This window comes from Leptosomus discolor, chromosome 3 (genome assembly GCF_034619465.1).
Source record: "Leptosomus discolor isolate bLepDis1 chromosome 3, bLepDis1.hap2, whole genome shotgun sequence".
Classification (NCBI taxonomy): domain Eukaryota; kingdom Metazoa; phylum Chordata; class Aves; order Leptosomiformes; family Leptosomidae; genus Leptosomus; species Leptosomus discolor.
This window is the reverse complement of record NC_141393.1, coordinates 42,530,832-42,556,761: the sequence shown is the minus strand read 5'-3', so window position 1 is coordinate 42,556,761 and position 25,930 is coordinate 42,530,832. Positions and strand designations below refer to the sequence as shown.

Below are 25,930 nucleotides of genomic sequence, written 5' to 3'. Positions count from 1 at the left end.
ATTCTGTATTTGGGATGATAGTGAGAGTTTGTCTGAAGGACACGAAAACTTTTCTGGAAAAAGCCAGAAATGGGGAAGAGGCAATGCATTGTAGGGCATTGGGAACTGAGACTTCTTCCTCTATTTTTAGTCTGCCATGGGACTGGATGGTAGAGAAAATCACTTTGCTTCTCCCAGCTTGCACCCTTTTCTAAAAATAAGGCTAACAGTTTTCTGTTTTCTCCCTGATAGAGCTGTAGATAATAGGAGCTGGGTATTAAACAGATGACTTAAAAAAAAAAAAGAAATCAACTTAAAAAGTGCTGTCCTGTAAGCAATCCTTGCTAGTTTGAATGCCCTTCTCCCAACATCACACACTAGCCAGCCCTCAATGCAGTAGAGTCCACAAAGACGTGTTGTGCTGCTTCTTAGGAGCCTCCGCAGTGTGCTGCTTCTGCTGAACATCCTACAGTTGGTTACACACATGGGACATGAGCTCAGGTGATGTTGTGGTAGGTATGTGCACAGAAAGTTAAGGACGTGATTAAGGCAAAAACCACCAGATGCTGCCTGCTCCACTGCCCCTGTGTCCTCCTTTGTACCTGTTCCCAGCACTGAGCGAGTTTGGTTCTTGGCAGAGAGAGGAGAGCAGAATGGAGTGGTGGTGGAAAGAAATGCTCTCAGAATGGTTTTGTAGAAGGAAATTGGGTGGAGGTTGCGTAGACATCTCTTCAGTGGTGTATTTTGCATTTCTCTTGAACATCAGGGTGTTTTTACATGCAGTTTCTTTGATTGCTTTGAAGAAATAACTAAAAGCTTTTCTTGTTCCACCCTTCAACTCTTCCATACTATATATCTTTGAATTCTGGCCTTTCAGTACCACAGCATGGCACAGTTATGTTAACTGTAAGCAACTTTTGTGCTTAACTGACATGGAAGTTGGGGATGGTTTTTAAATGTAAGAATGAATTACAGGACCCTGATTTTGGGCCAGAGAAGGCTCCTTGCCTGCAGTGTGCGTGCAAGCAGCATGAATGTGCTCTCACCTCCAATGATGGAAATCCTGGACAGGGGTTTCTTTCCGTGTGTGATGCTGCAGTGGTGTGAGTCATAAATAAAGATTGGTAGTGTGGGCAGGGAAAGTCTAGTTAGGTAGCTTCAGTCCTGCACTGCCTCACATAACCAGTGTGGCAGGTCCAGGCACTGCCTGTGCAGTGTGTGTTGGGGGGCCTGAAGTATTAGCTGAGCCCTCAAGAAAGTTTATGTTAGAGTGTAGATTCTTGCTGTTGCCAAAAATGTTAGTGAGGAAGAAAGTGAGACCAGGGAAATGGGAATGCTTTTATCTTTGCAAGGCTGCAATGAAAATTCTTGTGACAAAGAAAAAGCACTTAACTGCCCTTGAAGCTTCCCTGTGCTGGATTCCTGAGGCTGCGAGCAGGGAAAGGTAGGGCTTCTTGGAAGAGTCCTGTGAGTTTGCTGCTGTTTGGGTTGCCTGACAAACCATATTAAGGAGAACTATATAGTACATGCTTATTACTGCTTCCATCCTGGTTCCAGGGCAAATATTCCAGTTCCTTCAGTGGGACAGTGTTGTAAAGCCTGTCAGAATAGCTACAACTGTTACTGTTTTAATGATTATGTTGGTCGTATCTGACTTTAACCTGCCTTGTTAAGAGAAATGCTGACTGTCCTCAGTCTTTCGCTGTGCCAGTTGTACCGATTTGATTTTTAAATTGGGTGGCAAGCTAGAGATAGTCCCATGTAGATGGTTAGTTTGTTACTTTGTGCTTTGATCTCCTTAACCAGCGTGTGAACTAAAGGAAAGTCACTATTTAACAAAAAAAAGGCAAAAAAATAAAGCTGCCCTGGCATGAGGGTCACTTGCAGTTTATGCACAAAGAAATTGAAGCAAGAGAATAAGCATGTCTGCTTCATTTAATAACAGAGCTAAACAGTCTGGTAGAGCTCTGCAAGTGGGAAGCTTTGACAGGTTTGGAAAGCTATTGCATGCTAGTGAAATAAGGAAGAGGAGCAATTGCAAAGCTCATGCTGCCTTGGCTGTTTTGGAACATGTAGGCCTTTTCTCAGCTTGAAGCTTTGCAACCCCCTGGGTTTGCCCATGGTTTGAGAAAGGAGGGGGATGGCATAGAGCAGGAATGCCCGAAAGGCTGTGAACCTGCAGGTAGCAACCTGCTCTCTTCTCTACCTGCTCTGTATCTCTCCAGCAGTTATACCTCCTAGCAACCAGTGCCTTGGTGCTGCAACACGACTTGCTTGTGAGCCAAGTCCTGAGCTTGCATAAGAGCGGGGGTGGGGGTGGGGGGTGGGGGGGGGGGGTGGGGAACGGGGACTAAATAGCAAAGTCTGGGATAAAAATGAGATACCAGCCGCCTCAGCTGAGCTCCACCCTTTCTAAGAATCTCAAAACAGGCACCGTGTCTCCTGGCAACCTTGACACAAATCATAGAGTTTAACTTAAAAGAAGTACATACAGTCCAAAGGACGTATCCCATCACCAGGTGTGAACAACAGGGAGTCAGTCCTTTTACTGAAATATCTGGCACTGTAGATGGTCTCGGGTTTCAGTCAGTGTCAGAAAGACAACAAATTAAAGGTGAAAGAGCATCACGTTAAGATAGCTACGAAGTGCCAAGAAGCAGTGTATTTTGTTTGTTGTAAGCATACCCAGCGGTGCCCTGACTATTGCCCTCCCCACTAGGCTAGCGCTGGAAGCCGTGGCTTATGCTGGAAGCCATGCCCTGCAACACGCACATGTGCACCAGCCTGTTGTGCACCTGAACCTGGTTCTTTGGGCTGGCAGTCAAGGACAGAGCTGATACCAGCCACTTCCTTGCCTTTGGTGTCAGTTGCTATGCTTTTGCAATGCTGACCTAACGCTTCTTAGTCTTGGGACTCTAACCTGGCCATGTTTCTCTGTGACAAGAGATGTAGATGTATAAGAAAGCAAAACTGAGTTTCATCATGATTGCTTCTCCTTCCAGAAAAACTGTCTTTTCAGATCTCCTGACAGCTGATGTTCATTAGCTACTCTGAAGAGAAATTTTAGTGCATTTAAAATGCTCTATATTATACTGTGATACAGGTAAAGCAGAGGTAAATGTTCATCTTCCTTTAAAGCCAGAGCTGTCACAAGGGTCCTAAAAGGATAACATAGGCAGAATTGAATTTTGCCAGTCAGGCAGTGCCTGAGCTGTTCCTGCTCTGAGAAGCGGCAGGGCTGGGGCAGGGAGCTGGCAAGAGCTCTGGAAGTTTGGGTCCAGGAGCCGCAGCAGGCTTCCCATGGGTTGTGGCACTGACAGCAGCTGAGGGAGAAGCAGGCTCCCCTCTGTCCCTTCTGTCAGCATCCGCCAGCCTGACCTCGTAGGGCTCGAAAAGGCAGGGTTGGCAGGAGGCTTTGTTGCCTTTTTGCTGGCCCTGGCAGCCTGCTGCCCAAGGCAGCTATGAGCTTTACCCATGCCTGAGGAGCCAAAAACTACTGACTGTTTGAACGGGTGATTCTTTAACTCCATGCTTTCGAAGAAGGGGGTTTGGTGGGGTTTTTTTTTCTGTCTCTGACAGTTTTACAGAGATACGGCAAGGATTATGCTCACTGAAGCGTTCAAGGGGAAAAGCTGCTCCAGTTTCTCTGCCGCAGTGGGGGCTTTTGCCGTCTGCTTTGACATGCAGGAGAGATCAACAACGGGTCGATGGGCACTGGAGGGGCTGCCCAGCACCTCACCCCGGCATGGCCATCCTCCCCAAGGAAATGGTGGTGGGGAGAGGGCTGGGAGATAGACCTGCCTCAGTCTGCTTCTTTCTGAAGTCAATTAGATGAGAATGGGGAGAGTTAAATGTATTACTTTTTGTTTTGCTCCTTTGATTGATGTCATTTTAGTATTGACTACACCACTTGCTTACGGTTAAACAATTAAAGCCCTGAGGCATCTGCCATGAGCTATCATGTTCATCTGCCCCACATGATTAGTTTGATGTATAGATGTTTCTCCCTGCTCCCGAGCTGCTCAGGCACAATGAAGGAATACTCTGGCTGCACTTGCTGCTGGAAATGAAGGTGTTGGCCAACTGCTTGCAAGCGGGACATGTTTTTCCTTTGCGACTTTTTAAAGGAAGCCATTTATTTAGCTTTCGAGGCTTTGTGGTGTGGTGGGAACTGCTCTTGCAGAGAAGTCAGTGCAGACCTGAGGTGTAGAGCCAGATGTTCCTGTGTAAGACCAGCTGGGTCTGCAAATCTCTGCAGGGAGCTGCTTGCTCCCAGGGAGGTGCCTTCAGAGAGAGCTCTCATCTTGTTGGGCTGGAGATGCTAAATTTGCTCAGCGCTTGATGGCAGATTTGTTTATTCTGCAGGAATTTTATTGTAAACTTTGCTTCTCTTTATCTCTTGTTTTTCTTGCCTTTCCCTCTGAATTGGAATTTGCCTGGGGTTTTAAAATATTTTTTCTTTTTTTTTCTTCAACTTATCTTTCATTTTCTCTGAGGCACTCTCCTTCAGCTTTGTTACACTCAGAGTTGTTCATGGGCAAAGAGGAAGGACACCTTGTATATATGGGCTCTGTGTATAAATAAAAAAAAGACAAGAGTTTATTATTAGTATAACTGAATTCTTAACATTCTAATTCAAGAATAATTTTACCACTAATTATTACAGAAAGAGAAAGAATAATAATGCATTAGAATACTTCTATATAGAAAAAGTCTCAGTAATTGTGATAACACAACTAAAACTGTAACACGTTTCTTCGTTTCTGTTAGTTTTTACTGGTGCTATGCTCACCCTTGTGTAGCTCCTCTGGATCTTACAGTCAGGCATTGGGGGGTAACACTGTCAATTTTCAGCCTTCGTAGCCCTTGACTGGGAGGAGTATGATGCAGATGTTGCTGGATTCTTCCTCACTCGAGGGTTCACCTGGGTCATTTTTTATGTGTTTGCTAACACACTTTCTTGTCTATTTTAGTTGGCCTGCAGCTCCATGATGCTTCAGAATTCACTATGTATGGCGTCTTTCATGCGTGTTGAGTATTATTTTTTTGTTTTCTTTGTTACTCCTAAACCTTGTTTTGTTCAGCTCCAGGTCTGTATTTCTTTAACAGGCCGTGGGTGAGTTGTTCACAGCCATGGGGTCTCTGCTGCCAAGCATGTGCCTCATCTCTTATCATCCCATGCCTGTACTCCTCTGCACTGCAGTCCGTATCTCTGCTTCTCAAGGCCTCTGCTATCATACCATGCCTGCATTTCTCTCCATAGCATCACTGTGTTAACTGTAAATATCTCAATCCACATAAAATAACTGCTTGTTACTGTTATTTATATAAAACTATGGTTGTATTCACACAAAGATAAACAGAAGTAAAACAAATTAACCATAGACACCTGGTCAGTTAGAGAAATTGTTGTCGCAGCTCAACCAAGTAAAACAGAGCTACAGGCAGGTCAAGAAGAGTTCAGAGTGAGCAAGCTCAGGAAGCCCAAGGCCTGTTACTGAGAATGGCAAATCTGGGGCTGTCAGCCAGATGCGGACTGAAGAGGGACTGGCTCTTGAGAGCAAGTGGAGGGGTGGTGCACAACTGGGGAGCGAAAGATCCCCAAAGCAGGTGTCTTGGCTGGTCTGTCAGGATAGAGAGTTGTTCTCTTCTACTTGTCAATGTGCTTGTGACAGCTGTAACTTTGGGAGGAGTCCTCAGTGTATGGAGACAAGTCCTTTCTCAAGAATTAACACAGTATGCTGTGATTCTGTAGCATCCATCCTGGAAAAAGTTGCATTCACTGCCTTGTGTAAAGCTCTTCAGGTTTTCAGTCATGTTCTGGCTGTTTGTTTCATCCCTCGTGGTCACATGCGGGACCAGCCAGGTTCTGCTTAAGGCTCCATTTTCTACTGCTTCTCAGTCTCTCCTGTCTGACTGATCAGCACGTTTTCTTGTCATGAACTGTCTCAGCCATCCTTTTATTCCCCCAGCCTTCCTATCATCAGTTACCCATTGCTCTGGCCCCCGGGGCTGCTGCTCATTTGCGATGTTCAGTGGGTGTTTGCCAAGAGTGCTGAAATAAAACGCAGCTCTGCAACTCCTACTCCCAGCCCAGTTGATTTAATGCTTCATGTAGGTGTATTGCTGGCATTGCTTCCCTGCCCCTGGGGAAGCGAGTGGTTTTGGAAAGAGGGAGGGAGGAATGTGGACTCTATATATGTTGTGTGTCTGTGTGTGCATTTTATAATCAACCATGAACCATATGTCTGCATGTGTGTATATATATCTACACACATATATATGTGTGTGTGCACATGCATTTGTCATCAGTGCCTTATGTCCTTTGAAGCTTGTCAGACATGCAAGCTGAGAGGCAATTCAGTGCGTGTAGGTGCAGCTGCTGCTTTGCTTGGCTTCGCTATTCCACCTACCTTTGCTGCAGGCTGGGGGAGAGATGGGATGTTCTGCAAGGCAGGGGAGATGGCCTGTCCCTGCTTCTGCTGGGGCAGGGTTTTATCCCTGGTTTCTCATATATGAGGGTTTTTTTTTTCCTTTCCTGGCTTTGGAGTGTCAAAGGGAATTGGGGTGTTTTGAAGGTGAAGTTCCTGCTGAATCACTGGTGACTAGGCAGCCATGAGCCATAACAATTAACTGGAATAATTTTCATCTTCCTTGCAACTGTAATGCTTCCCAGTTTGTAAGCTGGTTTAAATTCTGTGGTTTTCCTCTGAGTCCATTTCTCCCCTCTACTTTCCCCACATGCCCTTCTTGCCCAAGTCTTTCACAATCTCTGTCTGGCTTAGCTCTTTGCCTCCCAGAAAAGGTGCCTCCTTATTGTGCAGCTCTGTGAAAAGCCATCACTCTCCCGAGGGCACTACCGCTGTGTCTCTGGCTCCAGCGTGGCTGCTGTGGAGTTACGTACAACTTTCCCGGTGGGAAACAGGACCCAGGCTGTCTTTTGCCCCTGCATCCATTTCGTGTGAAGCATGGAGTCTGAGTTTGTTTCCCTGAATCATAACTCTGCCTTATGTTTGCCCAGTGTCAGAAGAGTTGCTGGTTTTAAAACTCCTTCTCTCTCTTCTGCTCTGCCCCTTTAAAAAGAGACCTTGAAATAACCTAGTGTTGGAGGTTTCCATGCTAAGGTAGAGTGTTCCATGTGTGGTGGTTCACATCTGTTGGGGATGTAGTGTTTGTTCTCTTGCATGGTTTGCTCTTCTGTCTCAGTCCATTGAAGGTTGAATGGGAAGGGAGGTGTCGCTGGTGTTACCCTACCTCAGCTGAGGAGAGTAATCAGAGCACTGTCCTGTGGTCATGCAAAGCAAATGACACTGGGCAGAGACAGAGAGGCTATTTGGCTCCTTCATCTTGTGTTCCCTGGTACTGGACACATCTGCCCTATCGGTCAATGCAATGGGTGATGTGAATTCAATAGGCTGCAGTGGTGGGGGGAGCAGAGGGTGCTGTTGTCGCTTCGGGGATTATCCCTACAAATCTTTCTTGTCAGTTCTGCTCTGCCTTCTTATGGACTCAATTTACTGTGCTGCTTTCCCTCTTCCTGTGTATGTGTGCCCACTGGCTTAAGGTATTTCCGAATGTAAATTTTCTGGAGGCTGGGAGAATAGTCTGGACAAGTATCTCTAAAATCTGCCCTGTTCTTCCCTAGGCCTGGGCTTCTGCAGGCAAGATACTGGACTTTAGTTTAGCCTGGTGCGGCCATTCTTCTTGTGTTTTTTGGAGCAGAGCCTGTTTTCTGGTGTGTTTGAGCTCCCACTCCTGCAGGTTTGGGGTGCCACACAGCCTTTTAAACAGAACAAAGGTGTCCCTGGTTGGCAATCAGAAATTCCTACTCTATTAGCCTAGCAACACTCTAAATGTATCGATTGCTTTCTCTTTCACAGTGTGTTTTGTGTTCAGCATTTGCAGCTTTTCATTAGCCTGTGCTGATCTCTGAAGCGTGAATTTAGCTGCATCTCTCCAGCTCCCACCTTTCCAGTCATCTTGGTCATGATGTGGTGCAGGGAGCTCCAAAGGCTTTTCTGCTCAGGCAGCAACACCCAAATCTTAACCTCTCAACAGATACATCTTTCTTCTCAGCATGCATGTGATTAATATAGCTTGCGTGAAAATACCTATTCAGTTACATAGTCAGCGTGCACATCCTCTCTCATCGCCGTTAACGCACTCCCAGTACTGGCTATGAATTAAAGAAGCTTTTTGGCAGGAAGAGTTGCCACAGAGAAAATTAACACCAGCTTTTGTAGACACTGCTTCACTCTGATCAAGCTTCCCTTGGCAACCAGTGCAGTGTAAAAAAGATTTTGTTCTTATCAATGTCTTTTTTCTTTTTCATGCATTTAGTGCGTAGGAAGCTATTGTGCTCTCATTTGAATAGCTTTGGGTGGGGGGAAGAGAGCAGAGTATGAGCCAGAAATTGAGAAATGGACCAATTTTGAAGGGATGGGACTGTTAGCTCTTTTCATTTATTCTTGCAGCAGTATGAAAGGAATATATTGTGGGAAAAAAAGAAAGCCAACGTTTGTTTTGATGTCTTAATGGCATTTTCTTTCCTCCATACAGCATCCCCTTTATAGCATAGGCTGCAACGCATTTAGGAGAGGAGGACTTGACCTGAGAAGGACTTGACTCATGAACTCTGCCTCCAATCATGTGCCCCACAAGACAGGGCAACACTGAGTTGACGGATAACTTGGAAAGGAATGCTATAATGGACTTTTAATTTTCCCAAGGACCCTGGAGGAGAGTGTGGCTTGCAGAAGAAGGAAAGAAGAAAACTGACTTCTGCAGAAATCTGATTTTTCTTAGCTTACTGAAGAAGGGTGAGGAAGGAGGTGGCTGGGGGAAGGCAACTGAGACTAGAGGGCTGTGCGAGGAATCAAGAGGACAATGAGAAGAGTAAAATGCCCAGGAACTAGGATTTTTGGGAAGAGCAGGAGTGAAGCCAGTAGGAGAAAAGGCAGAAGTAAAGGTGGGGAGAGCTGCATGGAGTGATCCACTGCTGCTGACTTAGTGAGTCAGATACTTAGTGTAAATGTGGTACTGACGACTGATTCCTCTCCATTCCTGCTCCTATATTTAGCTTAGGGAAATTGCTTCTTTTTAATATTTTGGGTTTTTTCCTCTTGCTGGAGGTGATGGAAACTGCTGTGACATTCCCTTCTCCCCCATCTTCTCCTCCTCCTTTGAAGCAACACTAGCTTTTTATCTGCATATATGGTGCACAGTTGTGCACGTATAAGATAGGGCTGTGCCTTCATGGAAGGCTCTTCAAGGAACCTTTCACCACTTTCTTGTTGACTGACCCAAATGGTCCGATTTTGATGGAGACAGCTCAGGTTGTCTGCAAAAACCTTTGACATCGCTGTGAGAGCTGATTCTGTCCTTCCCTTCTGTTTGAGGTTGACTGAATGTCCCACAAGAAAGAGAACTGGGAGAGATTCCAAAGCCAAGTGGTTTTAAAAACCTGTTTGCATCACGAAGGTGTACTTAAAGGTTGTGGAGTGGCATCATAGACCTAGAAATAATACCTTTAAATATCTTTGCCATTGCCAACGGCCTCTGCAGGAACCGGCATGCAAACAGGACACTTGATCTCAGCTGGCTGATAGATGGTTTGTACAGCAGTAATCCATACAGCAGTGAATAGTTTCTATAAATGTCTTGGAAATCAGAATATACTTGTGGATTAAAAAGATGCTGTGGTCATCAAGCCCTGCCTGCAGCTGCAGAGGAGGTAGGGTTTGTGTTGAAACAAGGGTGCTAACAATGTTGACCTTCTAAACAGCTAGTGTGCACCAGGATCAGTGTTTCTTTCTGTAGGTCCCATGTAAGGTGCTTTTGGAGCTAGTCTTAATTTGCATGTTGGCACTAGCATTTAAAAAGGTCTCTTCAGACAAAGATGTCATGGGAATTTGAATTTGTTTTGAAAGCTTCAATTTGGGAAAGGGGTGGGGCGGGTGGAAGAGGTAAGGTGGCCATTATAGAAGTGCAGGTTTGAAGTACTTTGCTTGGTCTACATTCACAGCTGGAAGCTAGAAACAAAAAGATCACTGCTCTTTTCCCTTGCATCCTTTCCATCCCTCTGGCTGTAAAATACTGAGTGCAGTCTTGTAAAGGAGCAGACAAAGGCAGAGGATGGATAGATGGGTGTATGCTCTTGTATGCATGGTAATTATTTTTATTATTTTAACTGCTTTAAAGATTAAAGCCAGCATAAATGGAAGGGAATAGAAACTTTGAGTCTCCTGAGGGCTTGGTAGGCTTACTGGACTTGGAGGTAGTGTGGAGTAGGTGCGTCAGCGATCTGACCACTCAGTGTCTCCATTCCCTTTATTTTGCTAGACCAATTTCCTTTGTTAGAACAGGGCATGCCCAGAGTACTGATGGGCTCTGAGCTACCTTGTTTGGGGAACCACTGCAGGTTCTGCAAGGGAATGACTTGCTGGCTGCGTGGAGTGGAAGAGCTGCTCTGGGGCCACACCAAGCTGAGCTTTGAGTGTCTGAGCAGGCAATCAAGGCCACCCTGAGCACTCAGAAGAGGTTGAAGTGCTAGAGATGGTTAATTTCTGCTCATCAAAGAGATATGCTCTCTAGGATGGAGTGGACTAGAAACCTTCCCTGGCATTTTGAGAGGGAGCCAGTTTTCAGAGTTGGGTGCTCCTGACTCCCAGGACAGTATCTTGTGTCCTGCTGTGAGATTGGCAGTTTGTGGCCTGACATCTTGCTGAATCAGGTGTCCTTGGAGTTGGCTGGAGTATTCATTGCCCTTGTGTGTGGCAGACAGCAGAGTGATGGTGAAAAATCGGCATGGGACAGCAAAGCAGTGGGGTAGCTTTTGCTGGGTAGTAGATACTCTAAGAAAGCAAGTTGGAAAACTAGTTTATTCTGGCTGAATGACTTTATTGGCGTGGAAGGTCCCAACCAGTTAGCAAGTTATGTTAGTTATTAGCTTGCAACTGAACATAACAACGTACATTCTTGTTTCACTGAGTCTATGAGTTAAAATTACCTTTTTGTGGCATAAGTCAATGCTTGCTGACTAGTAAGGAGATACTATGATTTATTCCCCCCCCAACCCTCCACATAGAGTTTATTAATTATGGATCAAACTCAGTGAATCGAGTGTAGAGTTGTCTTAAGGTTAAAATATCCATGTTTGTGATGGCTGCTCTGGCACTGGAAGCCATGTGGCCCTTGGAACGGTTTGTTGATTTGCCTTGATGCGTGAGCTGGGTGGCTCTTACCTTCAGTGTGGGCTCTGGACTTGGCCAAGGGCTGGGAGTGGGGGGGAGGAAGCCTGCTGCCAGACAGCGCTCTCCGGAGTGCAACTGAGCTAAAATTCATTACTGTAAGTGGTCAAAGGCTCTGTCGTGTAAGTTAGTAATGGCAAAGCCCTGCACCTTTGTGGTTCACTATACTATTCTAGGAAGTGGTTTGTTTGCTTGCCTGGTTTGAAGACCATGGTTGTATTTTGCATCTTTCCTGTGTTTTTTAGACTATGTTTATTTCTCTGAAGTCCTGTTTTTCTGCAGAGGTCCTCACAATAAACCAGAAAGTTAAATTTAAGAGCTGCATAAGAAAGTCTTTGCCAGGATTTCATGTCTTTCCTTTATTCTTTATGGTTTTTTGAAGCTTATTTTGAGCACAATTAGTCACTGTCATAACTCAGCAGGGTTTTGGTCCATTAACCCTATCCAACTCCACATAACGGGGTTTTGCTTTGCTTTTCTGATTAGCCAGGGGCTTGGGATTAGGCAGATTTTCACATCTGCTAACTTCCTATTGCATATGTCATGATTTGCGAGGCTTAACCTCCCTTGACTTGTTAATGGATCACAAACCACCTGCTTCTTTACACTAATCCCTCAGAAATATATAGCATAGCTTTGACTTGAAACTCTCCATATTGGTTCCCCAGGGTAAAAAGAGCAGAAGGATCAATCCTGGTCTAAACAAACTGCTTATTTACACTTTCCCTGCTCTTCCACAAGATTACCTCTCCAACCATGGCTGCCTTAACTATCAAGAAAGTTTGGTGCCTTTATTGCCTTAGCCTTCAGGGTGGGGCACGAGAGGAGTAGAGTGGGTGGAATAGTATGGGTGGAGAGGAGTAGAGTAGTCTAAGGCGAAGGGAGCATATCTTGTGAATGGTTGGTACTTTGGAGGTTAAAGCTTTGGTAGCCTCTGACTGTCCGCTTTGAGCTAGCAATGTCAATGGAACGTGACAGCTTCAGCCAAGGGCTTTGAGCTCAAGGTCTTGGTGCATCAGTTCTCCTTTCTGCTCTCTTTTCAATTTCAACATTTACACTACTCCTGGCAGGGTAGCCCGGTCAGACCAAGGAACAGGTCAGCTGCCTGGGCCAGGTGAGGGGATGTCATAGACGTCGCAGGTCCCTATCAACCCTGAGTTGTGCCTGCAGCACTGCTAGCCCTGCCTGCTGCTGGGAACGTTGAGCCGGGCCTGGAATGACGCAGCTGTTGTCCTGGGCAGTATGGTGCCAAGGTGTGCCTAGTCCTGCGCATGAGCGTGCGCCACCTGTCTTGAAATGTTGATGAGGTCTGTGGGTGAGGTGCTGCAGTAGGTTTCTGTGATGCTGCAGTTCTTGCATTTCTGCTTTGCTGCTTCAGGCCAACTGCTGTGCTTCTCTGTCCTGTGTGTTTTTCCCTCTGACTGATCTCTGTAGCCTGGCACACATTGCGGGCAAGCCTTAGCATGGTGGTGATGTGAATTAAGTCCCCAGCATGGTGCAGGCTGCTGGCAGTGGAGCAGGGGCATCCTGCAGTGCTCCCCTGGCACTGCAGCAAAGGAGGGGATGGAACTCTGCAAGCTCTGGCAGCATGTACTAGCAGATGGACAGGCAAAACCCATGATTTCTACTTTAGAGGTGAAGTGAGAGACAGGGCACAAAGTCATTAGAGCAGTTGCTGTTCTATCTCCTTTTATTCTCTTAACAGTTATGCTTTTGGGAGCGGGCAGTAAGGGCCATGCGTTTTCTGTTGCTGGTCACTGCTGCTCTCTGCTACGAGATGCATGCTGTTACATGAGGATTTAAATATTGTGTGTAGGGTGTTCGTGAAGAGTGAGGAAGGCTCCGGTAGCAGAGACTGCCCCAGGCTGGTTGTGGTGGGCTGAGGCACCAAGGCAATGGGCTATGGGCAAGACCAGTGGGGAACTGGGGCTTCTTCTTCCCTCCACTCCCCCCCCAAAAATGACTGTTTTGCTTCCAGTGGAGGTGATCATGTTGCTTAGCAGGAGTTTACTACTGCTGCCTTTTGCAGTTCATCTTGCTGAGAGATTTCTGCAAAGTCCCTGAGCAAGTTGTTTATTCAGATTTGTCCCTTGGATCAATAGTTTTTGGCATTATCTGTCTTGCTTTTCAACTGGCCAGCCACTTCTTGTGCTATAGTCAACAGTTTCTGTCCTGTCTAGTGTTATGGCCAAGCGCAGATATTTTGCCTCTTTACTGCCCCGTCTTTCCCTGCAGGAGCTTTTCTGAAAGATCCCCTCTTTCCTTCTTCCTGACCTTCTTACTCTGTTCTAGAGATGCTGGTTTGGTGCCCAGTACATAGGGTAACTTTTATGGCAGGGGACATAATCCATTAGGGCTGTTGCACAAACTTTCATGGTTAACCTTTCTCTCCAGTTTGAGCAGTCAGATGCTAGAAGGGTAACTATTTGTGGTACTAGCACGTGGTACTCCTCAACATCAACTCCTCTGATTTTCCTCTGGGCTGCTATTTTTCTTTGTGACTTCTGGTTAACCCCAGCTCAGTCTGTCAGATTAGGGGATGAAGCAGCTTTTTGAGGCTGCTTTTGCTGCTGCTCTTTGATTTTCTTTATACATGTGGTCATGTCAACTCTTTTGTTCTGTTTCCTCCACCTAGATGTGTTGTTGTGCTGTTCAACCCTAGAAAAAATAAGCAACACCATATTCTCAACAGTTCCAGGTGAGTGAAGCTTGGAGATGGGCTTGCTTTCTGTGGGAGGTGAATTCAAAGTTTTTATGGCTTGAGTGAAATGCAGGAGCTGCTGTTGCTCCAGGCTAAATCCCCTTGGTAAGAGCTTCCATGGGGAGAGGTTGCCTGCTGGTTTGACTCCAGCTCCCTCTAATGTGAGGTGCTATTACTGATGAGGTATCACCTCATACACATTGTGGTCCCATGAGGAATTGCTAATAGGCATAACATGGAGGAGATCTTACTGGAACTCCATGGTATCTGACCTTTTTTTTTCTCCACCTAAAGCTATGACCTTCTTAAAGCCAGGACTGGGACATGGTCCTGCATCTGGAATAAAGACACAAGGATGAAGCTTGACTTTTGGGGCTTTTCTGGTGCTGTAGGCAGGCTGCTTGAGACTTGGGCAGCAGAAATCCCCATGGCAAGTGTTAGACCTCTGGTGAAGCAAAACCATTGTGTCAGGCTATTATGTGTAATTTTAGCCTCTTTCCAGTTCATCCCAACCTACTCCCCAGTCATGATGTATTGAAATGACATCATATGTTGGAAATGCTTCTCAGTGTCATTTTCTCTGTTTTAGGAAAACAATTACAGCACTCGCTTTCTCTCCAGATGGAAAATATCTGGTTACAGGAGAGGTAAGTGTGAGAGGAGAGAGGGCACACCTTGTCCATTGCATTTTGAAGCAAGGCAGAGAGAGTTAGAAGAAACAACACAGACGAGTCTATTCCAGTGTTGCATCTCTGGGTGGCCCTACTGGGTTATGGATGGCTCTGGGTGCTCCTGCTGGCAGTGTTTCAGTGTGTTGTCTCTCATCAGCTTGGGGGATGGATCTTCTGGAGTGGCATCTGTGGGCTGAAGGTAGAGTGAAAATAAGTGGAAGGACACACAGCATGACCCTGCTCTAGGATCAATGAAGAGTACCTGGATGGTCCTTAATCTTGGTCTGAGTTTGGCATCGTTGCTTTAGGATTTCAGGAAGTATCTGAAGCCAGTAACAGTGTTGCGGAAAAAGTGAAAAGTGCCCATGGAATGGAGCTTTAAGGATAGTGACAGAAGATGTTGGTGCCTGTGGTTTGGTATTATATGTTATGGCTGGGGGTGACAATTGTTTCCTCTTTCCAAACATGCCTGAGGGGGAGGATAAGGACGAGTGCACTGTGTGTCTGTTCTGTGTTAGAAGTTCAAGACATGGTCTGTGTCATGAGGCTGGAATTGCTGGATGTTAGAAATCCACAGGAACGCTGACTGCCCCCCATACAGTTGGGCTCAGTTTGCTCTTGTGTGTGATCAATGGTAATTCACCACAAGTCTTTGTGCCTCTGTAAGATGTGGGGAGGGAACGTATGTGAAACAGGTCCCCTCCTGAGCCTCAGCCACAGAGAAGTATGTCACAGCCCTGTGTCAGAGCTGTCAAGGCGGAAGCTGTTCACACCAGAGGTCCCTAGTGCAGTCACCATGATGGCAGCTGTCATGTCACTGGGTGGCTTGCAAGCTGGGCCTGAATCCTGTATGGATCAGGCCAAGGATAGAAACAACAGTAGTTTGTGGTGGAGGCTACCTTGACACAGGAAAAGTAAGCACAAATTCTCCATCAGAGCAGAGACTTGTTGTTACTAACTTTTGTTGTTACTAACTTTTTAGTGAAAGGATGGGGTCTTATAGCTGTAATTTGTTTTAATGCCTCATTACACTCTAGGAGTCTTAATGTAATAAACCCCCTTTGTATTAAAATGATAATAGATAGATGTCTTTTTCTCTCTAGTGTTCAGTTTTGATGATTCTGGTGTCTTCTTTTCTTTTAATATCTCTGGTGCTCTACTCTTTTCATGAGGGGGAGGAAAAGTGGTGAAAAATGAAGTGGATATTTTTCTTACTGACAACTCAGACTTTTCAGTTTGAAACTTCATTGGGGTAAATGGCAAGTTCAGATATTAAAAAAAAAAAAAAAAGCCTTTCCAGTTATACTTGAAAGCTTTTTTTGCCTTGTTGCAAAACATGTCTCCTCTTGCCCTGTTGTAAAACCATTTCTCTTTTTGGTATCCTCCCACATATCTGCCATTTGAGGTATTACTTAGTGTAGCAGTGTCCCCTGCCGGTGTCAGCAGTCTCGTCTTAGTTCAACCTCTGTCCCATAGGAAAATGCTTTCTGAGTTCACTTTATCCAGCTCACTTTTAGCAGCCTCATGCTAATTCTGCCTAGTAGCACCTTAGTTTTCTGCATGGCTGGCTTTTCAGGAAGGAGGGCATGAAGTTTAGTCCTTGGCCACCGTACATATTAAATGTCTTTTATACATTTCAAATCCAGAATAAATTTTTCTTTCTTTTTTTTTTTTTTTTCTTTCTTTCTCCCCATGGCGGCTTGCATTCCTCATCCATGGGCATCACACAGCTCACATTTGGTGACCATTTCTTAAATGATGAAATACAAATACAATTTGTTGAGGTCTTGGGGTGTATACTAAGATGCTGGGAAATACATATATGTATACATATACACACATATGTATGTATGTAAGTACAGCAAGTGCTTTGAAGAGCAGCTATTTCAACTCATTCTAACATCCTGCTAGCCACCTTGAGACCTGAGCTCTGCCTTGCAGAAGGGGGAACTGTAACAACTGAATCTGACCACAGCATTTTTCTAGGCCACAAGCAGTTGCTTGGCAAAGCTTTTGAACAAGACAATTAAAACATGTACAATTCTGAGTTTTTAAAGCTTTGACTTCTCCCTATGATCAGACTTGCTTCGCCCACACAATCAAATGACTTAATTAAAACTGATCAGAAAAGGTACTATTTTGCCATGTTGCCATGGATATGTTATCTTGCAAGCTACTGTTTTGACAGACTTCAATGAGAAATCATGAGCAGGCTCTTGAGTAGGATTTGCCCATCAGGCACATTTTTGACCAGCGTTTCAGCTCATCTTGTGCACCTTGTTTTATTTTGGTTTAATAACAAACAATTAAACAAAAGAATGAAATTGCCTGGCAGTAGGTCCTAAATTGGCATTTCTGAAGTCTATGACCTTTTGTTTCTCTGGAGAACAAACGTAAAACCAGGGGCTCTGTTCCCTCAATGTCTTTTTCTCTGACACTACCCTGCCCATAATCTTTCAGGCAGCATGCATCAGTTTATTACCATTGTGACAGAAATGATGCAGCTAGTCTTGCAGAGGCCTCCCTCAAATGGTGTATGATAGTTACCACAACAGTCATGTCATGTTTCTGTATGGCATGACCTGCCTTGAGATCTCAGATGTCCACACTGTGTTAGGAGCAGAGGATGTGAGGGCCTTTTGGGTCACTGTGTCCAGAGATACGATCTATTATAATCCTTTTCATGAGCTCCTATTGCAAAGATCAGGGATGTGCATCAAAAGTATTGTTCTAGTTTCTCGCTGTTTTGTGAGTAGCATAAGGAAAGGATTAAAGCAGGGGAGACTGTATTAATTCTTTCAGATGCCTGTTGAAATCCATATGCTTCTTAGGTTGTGAGTCTCAACCTGGGCTTTAAAGAATCAAAGGAACCTCTAACCCTATTGTGAATGCAGCATCTAGACATCTTTTTCCAAATCTCCCCACATTTATGTGGTCGAATCTCTCAGAACTGACCTCAGGGATTACGTTTCCTGTTCTGTGTCTGTTTTTGTCCCCTCCAGAGTGGACACATGCCAGCAGTTCGGGTGTGGGATGTGGCTGAGCGAACCCAGGTGGCTGAGCTCCAGGAGCACAAGTATGGCGTGGCCTGTGTGGCCTTCTCCCCCAGCTCCAAGTACATTGTTTCAGTGGGCTACCAGCATGACATGATTGTCAACGTGTGGTCATGGAAGGTAAGTTCTCTAGGAGATTGTGTGGACTACGGGATGTTGCTAAATTAAAAAGAGTGGACAGTCTGTAAACTATTTCAGTTCCACTTTGCTTTCTGCTTTTTTCTTTAATTCTGTTGCCGTTCCTTGTTTTTTGACATTCATAGACACAGACAAGTTTGGATATGAAAAGAGCTATGATCCCTTAGGGAAGATCTAAGTCACTCTAGTGAAGGGAGATTCTTTATACTTGGAGATGTGTGACATCTTGCTGTCCAGCCAGAAAAGCCTGGACTTTGAAACCTTGTCAAAGCCTTGTGCTTTTTTAGAGCCTTATTACAAATGAATTTATGAGGTTGAAGAAGGAAACTGTCATCAGCCAGGGATTTCTTTTGTGGTGTAGTGGATGCTCTTGGCTTGTTTTGTTTTTGTTGTGTCAGGGCTTGTCTGATCCATCCTTGATGACTGAGAAAGGGAACATAGAGTGGGTGAAGGCCAATGCACATCACCGTGTCTGTCAGTGGGTTGGGGCAGCGCTCTGTGGAAACAAAGCCTGTGTCTTATTCACTAGAAAACATTAAAGTGTGTGCTGTTCGCTAAAAGAAAAGAAACATTTATTGTCAGTAGGCTTGGAGTCTTCTCTATTGGGAAATCCTAAGCACTTATTCAGCTTCTGCTACCTCTTCAGATGCTATAACCATCTCTAAAAGAGAAGTGATTGAAAAAAAAAAAAAATTCAGTGCATCTATTAAATCTCACATGATCATAGAATCACGGAATGGTTTGGGTTGGAAAGGACCTTCAAGACCATCCAGTTCCAACCCCCCTGCCATGGGCAGGGACACCTTTCCACCAGACCAGGTTGCTCAAAGCCCCATCCAGCCTGACCTTGAACACTTCCAGGGAGGGGGCATCCACAGCTTCTCTGGGCAACCTCTTCCAGTGCCTCACCACCCTCAGAGTAAAGAATTTCATCCTAATATCTAATCTCAATCTCCCCTCTTTCAGTTTGAAACTGTTACCCCTCGTCCTATCACTGCCCTCCCTGATAAAGAGTCCCTCCCCGTCTTTCCTGTAGGCCCCCTTTGGTACTGGAAGGCCACTGTAAGGTCTCCCCAGAGCCTTCTCTTCTCTTGCAGCTTGTAAGTCTGTGCTCATTTAGTATGTTACTTTCTTTGTCACATTTCCTGTGCTGTAATTTAAGATCTCACTTTTAGTTCTCTCCTGCATGAGCTGAAGTTTGACCTTGCTATTTTTTTGTATAGCTGAACCGTGTAGTGATAAAATGTTTGTATGTCAGTGTTGAAAATTGAGTGCTCAGCCTTTTGGTTCTTTCTAGTTATACAAATGAAAGGAGAGACTTGGAGATGGTCATAATGCATGGCATGTGTGGGACAGTACAAGTAGCTTTGTTTTCCCTTGCTTATGTAGGTGTTTCTGTTCACTGTGTTCCTGTTTATAATTATGTGCATAAGAGCTTGTGAGGTAAGGACTATCTCACTCCTCTGTGCAGAAGAACACGCACTTTAAGGATACACAGACTGTGACTGTCGGGAGGTCCAGCTAGCCTTTACTTTGCAGGCTGGGTACCAAAACTAGAGAGACTTTACCTGACCAAAGTCAAAGAACAATAAGAGACCAGGATGTGAAAACAGATCTCCTGAAGCACTTTCCTGTGCTTTTAACCACAACCCTTCTTCTACCCACTGTGCTGCTGCTTCAATTTCCCTGTTTTTCCTGGCTAGGAGACTTACTCAGTCATTTGACTGTGATGGAAAAGAAAAACCCTGCTGTCTGTAGGCTCCCCTTGCTTCCCTAAAGAAAGGCCACAGCAACAATCCGGATGTTGAGGTCTGCAAGGGCGTTAAGCCTTTTTCTGTCTACTGTCTTGAAAGAAGTTATGTTAATAGCTGTCCCCCTTGCTTTTCCCCCAGTCTGGGTTGGGGGTGATGGTGCAGCAGCCTGGACTCCTCTATTGCCAGTTTGTTCAGTTCTGTCAGCACACAGTCCAATGGGGCCCTTGGAGTGACATGGTTTGTGTGAGAGAGCATTGTGTTGGGAAGACTGGAAGCAACAGGGTCCCTAAAAGGAAGGGTGGTGCACTGTTGTCAGCCATGTGCTGCATGGTTGAAAACCCACCACAGGCGGAGGGGAAAACTTTTTTATTCTTGTTTCTACCAATCCCTGGGGAAAGACAGGGGGAGGAAAACTGAGTGCTGGTATTGTGGACAGGGAGCTCCTGCCATCTGACTGTTCTGCTTGGGCATCATCCACTCCTGTTTTATGTTCCTGACATGTTCTTCTTCCTTTCCCAGACTCTGACATTTTGAGGTGCACATTTGTGGTGTAGGAGATTTTGCTTTGTCCCTTCCAATACAGGCATGGTCTTTTTGTGTTTTGGGTCTTTCAATAAAGTATCATGTCTTTAAAAAGAAGAGAGAATTTATGGATGCACTAGTACTGTTTTCCCTGTGGAAAATACCTGTTCCCCACCTTGAGTGCCTTGCCCTCGTTGCTGCCTGGAGGCTGGGAGAGCTCCTCCTTGTGCTGCCCTACATATGCCTTTGTTGTTTAGAAAGGGAAATAGGTTTGCTCTGAGCTCCTGGTGATTGTGTGAAACCAACATGTTTGTCATGGCTCAGATAGCAAGTTCCTGCAGGCACTAGTGCCTGCTGATTTGTTCTCAATCCCAGTCGATGTGGAAGTGGAATTTAATGCAAATGTACTATCTGCCAAATCAATGCTCCCAGCTAATGCTGGGGAGGTTGTATTCAGGGGTGAATAGGGAATAGTTTGGGCCTTGTATTTTCCCTGCTGCAGCGCTTGTACTGGATACGTGCCTGTAATTGAAAATTGAAAAATGGGTTTCCTTTGCTTCTGAGCAAAGAAATTAAGCTATCTAAACAATTATGTTTCCAGAAAAACATTGTAGTGGCAGCCAACAAAGTCTCAAGTAAAGTGACAGCCGTGTCATTCTCAGAGGACTGCAGTTACTTTGTCACTGCTGGAAATCGACACATCAAGTTCTGGTACCTGGATGACAGCAAAACCTCCAAGGTGAGAGTCAAGGTGCATCAAGGCCAAGCTGAAGAGGCATTTCTGTCTTATGGATTTTTCCCCAGTGAGCTGTGGGAAGTGGGAACTCTTTGATTTTGCTGGGATTCAAGGATAGCCCTCCACCCCTGGCTCTCAAGTCTCAGTCTCCCCATGGGCTGGTAGCACCAAAAGTCACCAAAAGCTTGTCTTGTCCTGCACTGAGGCAGGGGCATGGCTCCTAGAGTTGTATAGCAGCATGCTTGTTCTTTAGTAATATCACATATACCGAAGGACAAAACAACTAGAAAAGAGCTGCAGTCGTTGAACTCCTTGGAGCACAGAGGTGGGGAGAGCTGTTTGATGTTGATATGAGCATCTCAAAAGGTTGTGAGTGTTATTTTGAAGCATCAGCTAAAGTGTTTAAACTTTTAGGTGTTCTGTTCTTCTCAGGGGGACAGAATCCACGTATGCTAATTTTTCTGCATACTCATGAACAGATGTTCATACTTCCTGCTTGGACCCTGCTTTGGCATTTGGTATAAGTCACAGATTGGCCATGGAAGGGTTGATCTTCCAGTGATTGGTCTGCTGTCTCTGGGTCATATATTTGGATGCGCAGTTTTGGTGGCACTAATAGCATGCTGTTCCACTGACGTCCTAATACTGATGGTCTCAATACACTATGCAGCCAGTGGGTCAGCATCAAGTAAAACATGTCACCACCTCTCTTTGTAGGCTGTTTGCAGCTCTCTTTCTTTGAGGCACTTCAGCACTCAAGGCTTGATGTTCCAAAAAATGTCTGTCTGTCTGGAGTGCCTTGCTCTGTTTCTAACAAACTGTTTTTTATTGGTAGGTCAATGCTACAGTCCCCTTGCTAGGTCGCTCAGGATTGCTTGGAGAACTGAGGAACAATTTCTTTGCGGACGTGGCTTGTGGAAGGGGCAAAAAAGCTGACAGCACCTTCTGTATCACATCCTCAGGCCTGCTCTGTGAATTCAATGAAAAAAGGCTGCTAGACAAGTGGGTGGAGCTGAGGGTGAGTTTTACATCCTCTGTCCTGCAGTGTTTGTGCCTGCTGAAACAGAGCAGGAACAACAAATAATAAGGGCATTCGGAGCGCAAGATGCTGGACCACCAGCAGTGAAAGTCGTTGGGCTTCTGCCACTCTGTGATTTACTCTGGAAGGCCAAGCAAAAGTAGCGTTGCTTCTTGGCAAAGGGATTTTATTAATCATTGAGGCTCTTTCATTCTCAAGCCTCAGCGTTACAGCTACTGCTCTTCTGGCAAAGCAGTGTCCTTATGTAACTTTGGCAACCCCTGTGTTGTCCCTCCTAGCTTGGCCTGGACAAGTAGGAGCTTTAAAAGGATTCTGATTCCTACCCACTCTGCAGTGTCTTACTGGGCTTGTGCGTCTCAGAAGCAGGTTCCCCAGGTACTAGTGGGTTTGGCTATTCTAAACCAACCGGCTGGCCTATAGTTAAGAATTTGATCAGGCTTATTTTCCTTTCAATTGAATGTAAGATGCCCATCTGAAAGAATCCAGTGTATTAAAATCAAGGGGAAAATCTTTCCACACTTTCACTGAAGTGAAATGCTTCTTCTTTTCTTTCCTTTCCTCTCTAAAATCTGCCTTTCACTCTTGCTCAGAATACAGACAGCTTCACAGTAAGTTGGAAAAAAGTTTTGCGTTGAACTCATCCCCTTATCACCACTCTCCATTTTGTTCCATTTTCTGCCATCTGTACAGATCCCAATGGGAGGGGAAGAAAATCCTTTTTTTTTCCTTTTCTTATCCCCTTGTGACAGGTAATGTATTGGTGTGCTAGAACAGGGTGAGGTGCTGCTTGCCTGCCAGTGGTGCTGAATGTCACAGAGGAACAAAAAACAGTGTTCAGAGTAAGACTCAGCTGGAGCAAATGTGTAGCTCTGCTGACCTCCCACCACAGTGGTTCACAGAGGAACTGGGCCTTTTCCTTAACCACTTGGAATCTGCAATGGACCTTGGCTGGGAAGCTCCTCAGAAAGGAAAAATGGATTTTTAGGCTTTTCCTTACTCCCAGGGCTCGACTTCACTTCAGCTCTTCTGACCATGACTCCTTTGTCTGTCAATTTGCTATTCTCCCTGTCGTGTGTCTAGTGACCTTTGAAGTGTGAGCGCATTGCTTATTCACCTTCTTGTGTGCTGTGTCCTCCTCAGGCCACTGTGGCAAACTGCATCTCTGTGAATCACGACTACATCTTCTGTGGCTGCGCCGATGGCACTGTGCGGATTTTTAACCCTCTGAACCTTCACTTTGTCACGACACTGCCGAAGCCACACTTCCTGGGAACAGACATCGCGAGTGTGACTGAGGCCAGGTACTGTGGAGAGGGTGGAAGGGAGCAAGGGAGGCTTGTGGGGGTTAGAACTGTTCCCCAGACCTTTGCCATCTGGAGTGTGCTCTTTTTATGGATTAAAATTGGCAGCCTGTTGCAAATCTCCCCCAGTTGTTGCAGTCTTGCCTTATGTGGCTGGGCTACAGCCCAAAGCTGGTTGCTGGACTATACAGCATGTCTTGCTCCTTATCTCCCTGGGATTGCTCGGGTCTGGTGACCTTCTGACATTAGTTGGAGCAAGCAGATAGAGGGCACAGGGTGCTGTGATGCACTTCAGTTATTCCTGTACCATGGCACATCCTTTGTTTATCACTGGTAAGGGCTGAAGCCTCTCTTAGCATCATCATTATATAGCATCATCCAGGCTCTCATGGGGCATTTTTTCAAAGACTCAAATGTACTGTTGTCTGTAGCCTTTCTTCTCCTTCAATCTTGTCTTGTGCATTCTGTTGTCTTGTTTTCCTATCTTGCTCCAGTATCTTCTGCCTTGGCTCTCTATTTCTCACCTTCTGAGGTGGGTAATGTGATTTCTGTACAGTTCTGTCTGCCAGCTTGTCGAGTCTTATGCTAGAGAAAACCCTTCATGTGTTGCTGTTTGCCAGTCCTGGCTGGAGGCTTTCCCAGTCTTCTTCTGTTGCCCTCTTCCGCTTCTGTCAGTAGTGGGGAAAGAAAACCAAAGGTGTATGAATCCACCAGCCGTCATTCAGCTGGATATCTGGAGTTTCCGCATATACAGATATATACTTTTTTTGGGGGGAAGGGGATTTCTTCTTGTTTGTGTTTTTTTTTTTTTTTTCCTTATGTCTCAAAAGGTTTTCTCTAAACTTTTCTTGGGAACTTGAGGTAAGTGTGCAAACAGTGCACTGTATAGTCTTCCTCCAGAAGGTCAGTGGGAGATAATGATATTCCAGTAAGGGAGCTGGAAAAGGAGCTCTCAATTTGAAGTGTTACCAGTTTCTGGTAGTGCTAAAGTCAAGCAATTGTGTATATGGACCTTCTCTGCTGCTCTCATGGATCGGTTGAGCAGAAATATTGATGTGATTCTTAAACATGCATTAAAATCTTAACACCAATTATATATTTTTAATTACTTCCAAAGAAGCTTGAAAACACAGAACCTCTTATATTCCCATGCATGCCAGAGCCTCTCTGTGGGATGCCTGTTGCCTTCAATGAAGTGCCCACAACTGTATCAATGACTTGATTTTTCAATAGTCTCTGGGCTGTGCTCTTCTAGCCCTCAAAGCTTTGCACTTGCAGAATCAGAGCTCTAGTTGCCTGGTGTGCTACATGCGCTTTGGCCCTCATCCCTGCATGTCTCTCAGTCCTTTTAAATTACCTGCTCTCAAGCCCCTGGCACTCTGGCTTTAATGACCTCCTTCGATATCATTAGCAGCATTGTGGGATGGCTGCGTTCATGTCAGGTCGAGAGAGCAGCTCCTTCTTTAAGTGCATGTCAGCAAGACTTAACAGAGGACCCTCGTAGAGGAGATACAGGGTTCACATGGTGTGATCTTGGTCTAACCTGGGGAAAGAGGTGTTTCCTTGTTCCGCAGAATTCCTCTGGTTTTAAGTTTGTATCAGAGAGCTTGGCTGTCTAGAAAGGATGGTACCCATATGCAGTTGCCCATTTCATGAGCTGCTGCAAGCAGCACCAAGCTGGCCTGTGTGTGGGGCAGGGGTGGAAGGAAGCATGTCAGACAAGTGGCCACTGAAATAAATCATTCCTTTGTCCCTTGTGCTGATGAGCTCCTGTCTTTTGAGTGCAGTACTTACTCTTTTGCTTGGTCCCACAGAAGAGCAGTTCCTGCAATCAATGAATAAAATATAATACCCACCAAAAGATGATCCTCCCCCTCCCCTTTGTTTTGAGATTATTTGACTTGGATTTTACCACCTGGTTATGCAGGGGTCAGTGGTGATGATCTTGAGTGATGACCAAGTGTCCTGTTTGGTCCTTCTTCAGGGAGATTCAGTCACCTGTCTGTGGTGGGACTCCGAGTTGGATGGCAAGGAGAATGACATTTTTGCCATGAGACTTTTGGGCTTCTTTTGGGACTCTGGCTGTTCACAAGACAGGTCTTTCCAGCCAGCTGCTCTCTCTACCTATACATGCCCTAGTGTGTTGTTCACCTCTCCAGCGCCCTGTGGAGAATCTGAGCTCTCATGCTTCACCTCCTTGCTCTGACTCCAAGAGAGCACAGGTTAACCAGGCTGTTGTTCTCTCTTTCTGCAGTCGTCTTTTCTCTGGTATGGCTGATGCGAAGTATCCCGACACGATTGCCTTGACCTTTGACCCCACCAACCAGTGGCTTTCCTGTGTGTACAATGACCACAGCCTGTATGTGTGGGATGTCAAAGACCCGAAGAAAGTGGGCAAGGTGTACTCTGCTTTGTACCACTCTTCCTGCGTGTGGAACATTGAGGTATGTTGTGTGCAGACACAAGTGCTGGATTGCAAATTGCAGCTGAGGAAGTCATCTGAAGAGCTGCCATATTTGAATGCAAACACTTACTGCAGAGAGAAAGAATTGACTCAGATTTCCTCCTGTGGTTAGTGTGGTTGCTACGGGGCTTCAGTTGGAGCTGGGAACAGTTCTTTGGCTGCACTACAATAGCTGACCAAATCCATTTGGATGCAGTGTGTTATTGGAAAAAAATAATCTCACCATTAAAAGGTGAGAGGTGGGAGAAGGAGCAGAACTGAACAAAGCTGAATGCAGGAGCTCCTTTCACAAAATGCACAAAAGTTGACTGCTAACTTCAAAA

General features: G+C 45.4%; 1 protein-coding gene across 4 annotated transcripts in view; it reads left to right on the top strand.

The window, feature by feature from the left end:
* The window catches only part of MAPKBP1 (mitogen-activated protein kinase binding protein 1), a 97,411-nt gene that overhangs the window by 38,487 nt on the left and 32,994 nt on the right, over window positions 1-25,930 (top strand). For 3 of the 4 annotated variants that reach the window (XM_086462112.1, XM_086462110.1, XM_086462109.1), the window contains exons 3-9: window positions 13,864-13,926; window positions 14,519-14,576; window positions 17,603-17,773; window positions 20,669-20,806; window positions 21,639-21,821; window positions 22,983-23,143; window positions 25,398-25,587. In XM_086462112.1, coding sequence (XP_086318238.1) covers window positions 13,864-13,926; window positions 14,519-14,576; window positions 17,603-17,773; window positions 20,669-20,806; window positions 21,639-21,821; window positions 22,983-23,143; window positions 25,398-25,587 — 964 coding nt within the window. Of the gene's footprint in view, window positions 1-13,863; window positions 13,927-14,518; window positions 14,577-17,602; window positions 17,774-20,668; window positions 20,807-21,638; window positions 21,822-22,432; window positions 22,451-22,982; window positions 23,144-25,397; window positions 25,588-25,930 lie in introns of all 4 variants that reach the window. The other variant, XM_086462111.1, reaches the window with a different exon arrangement.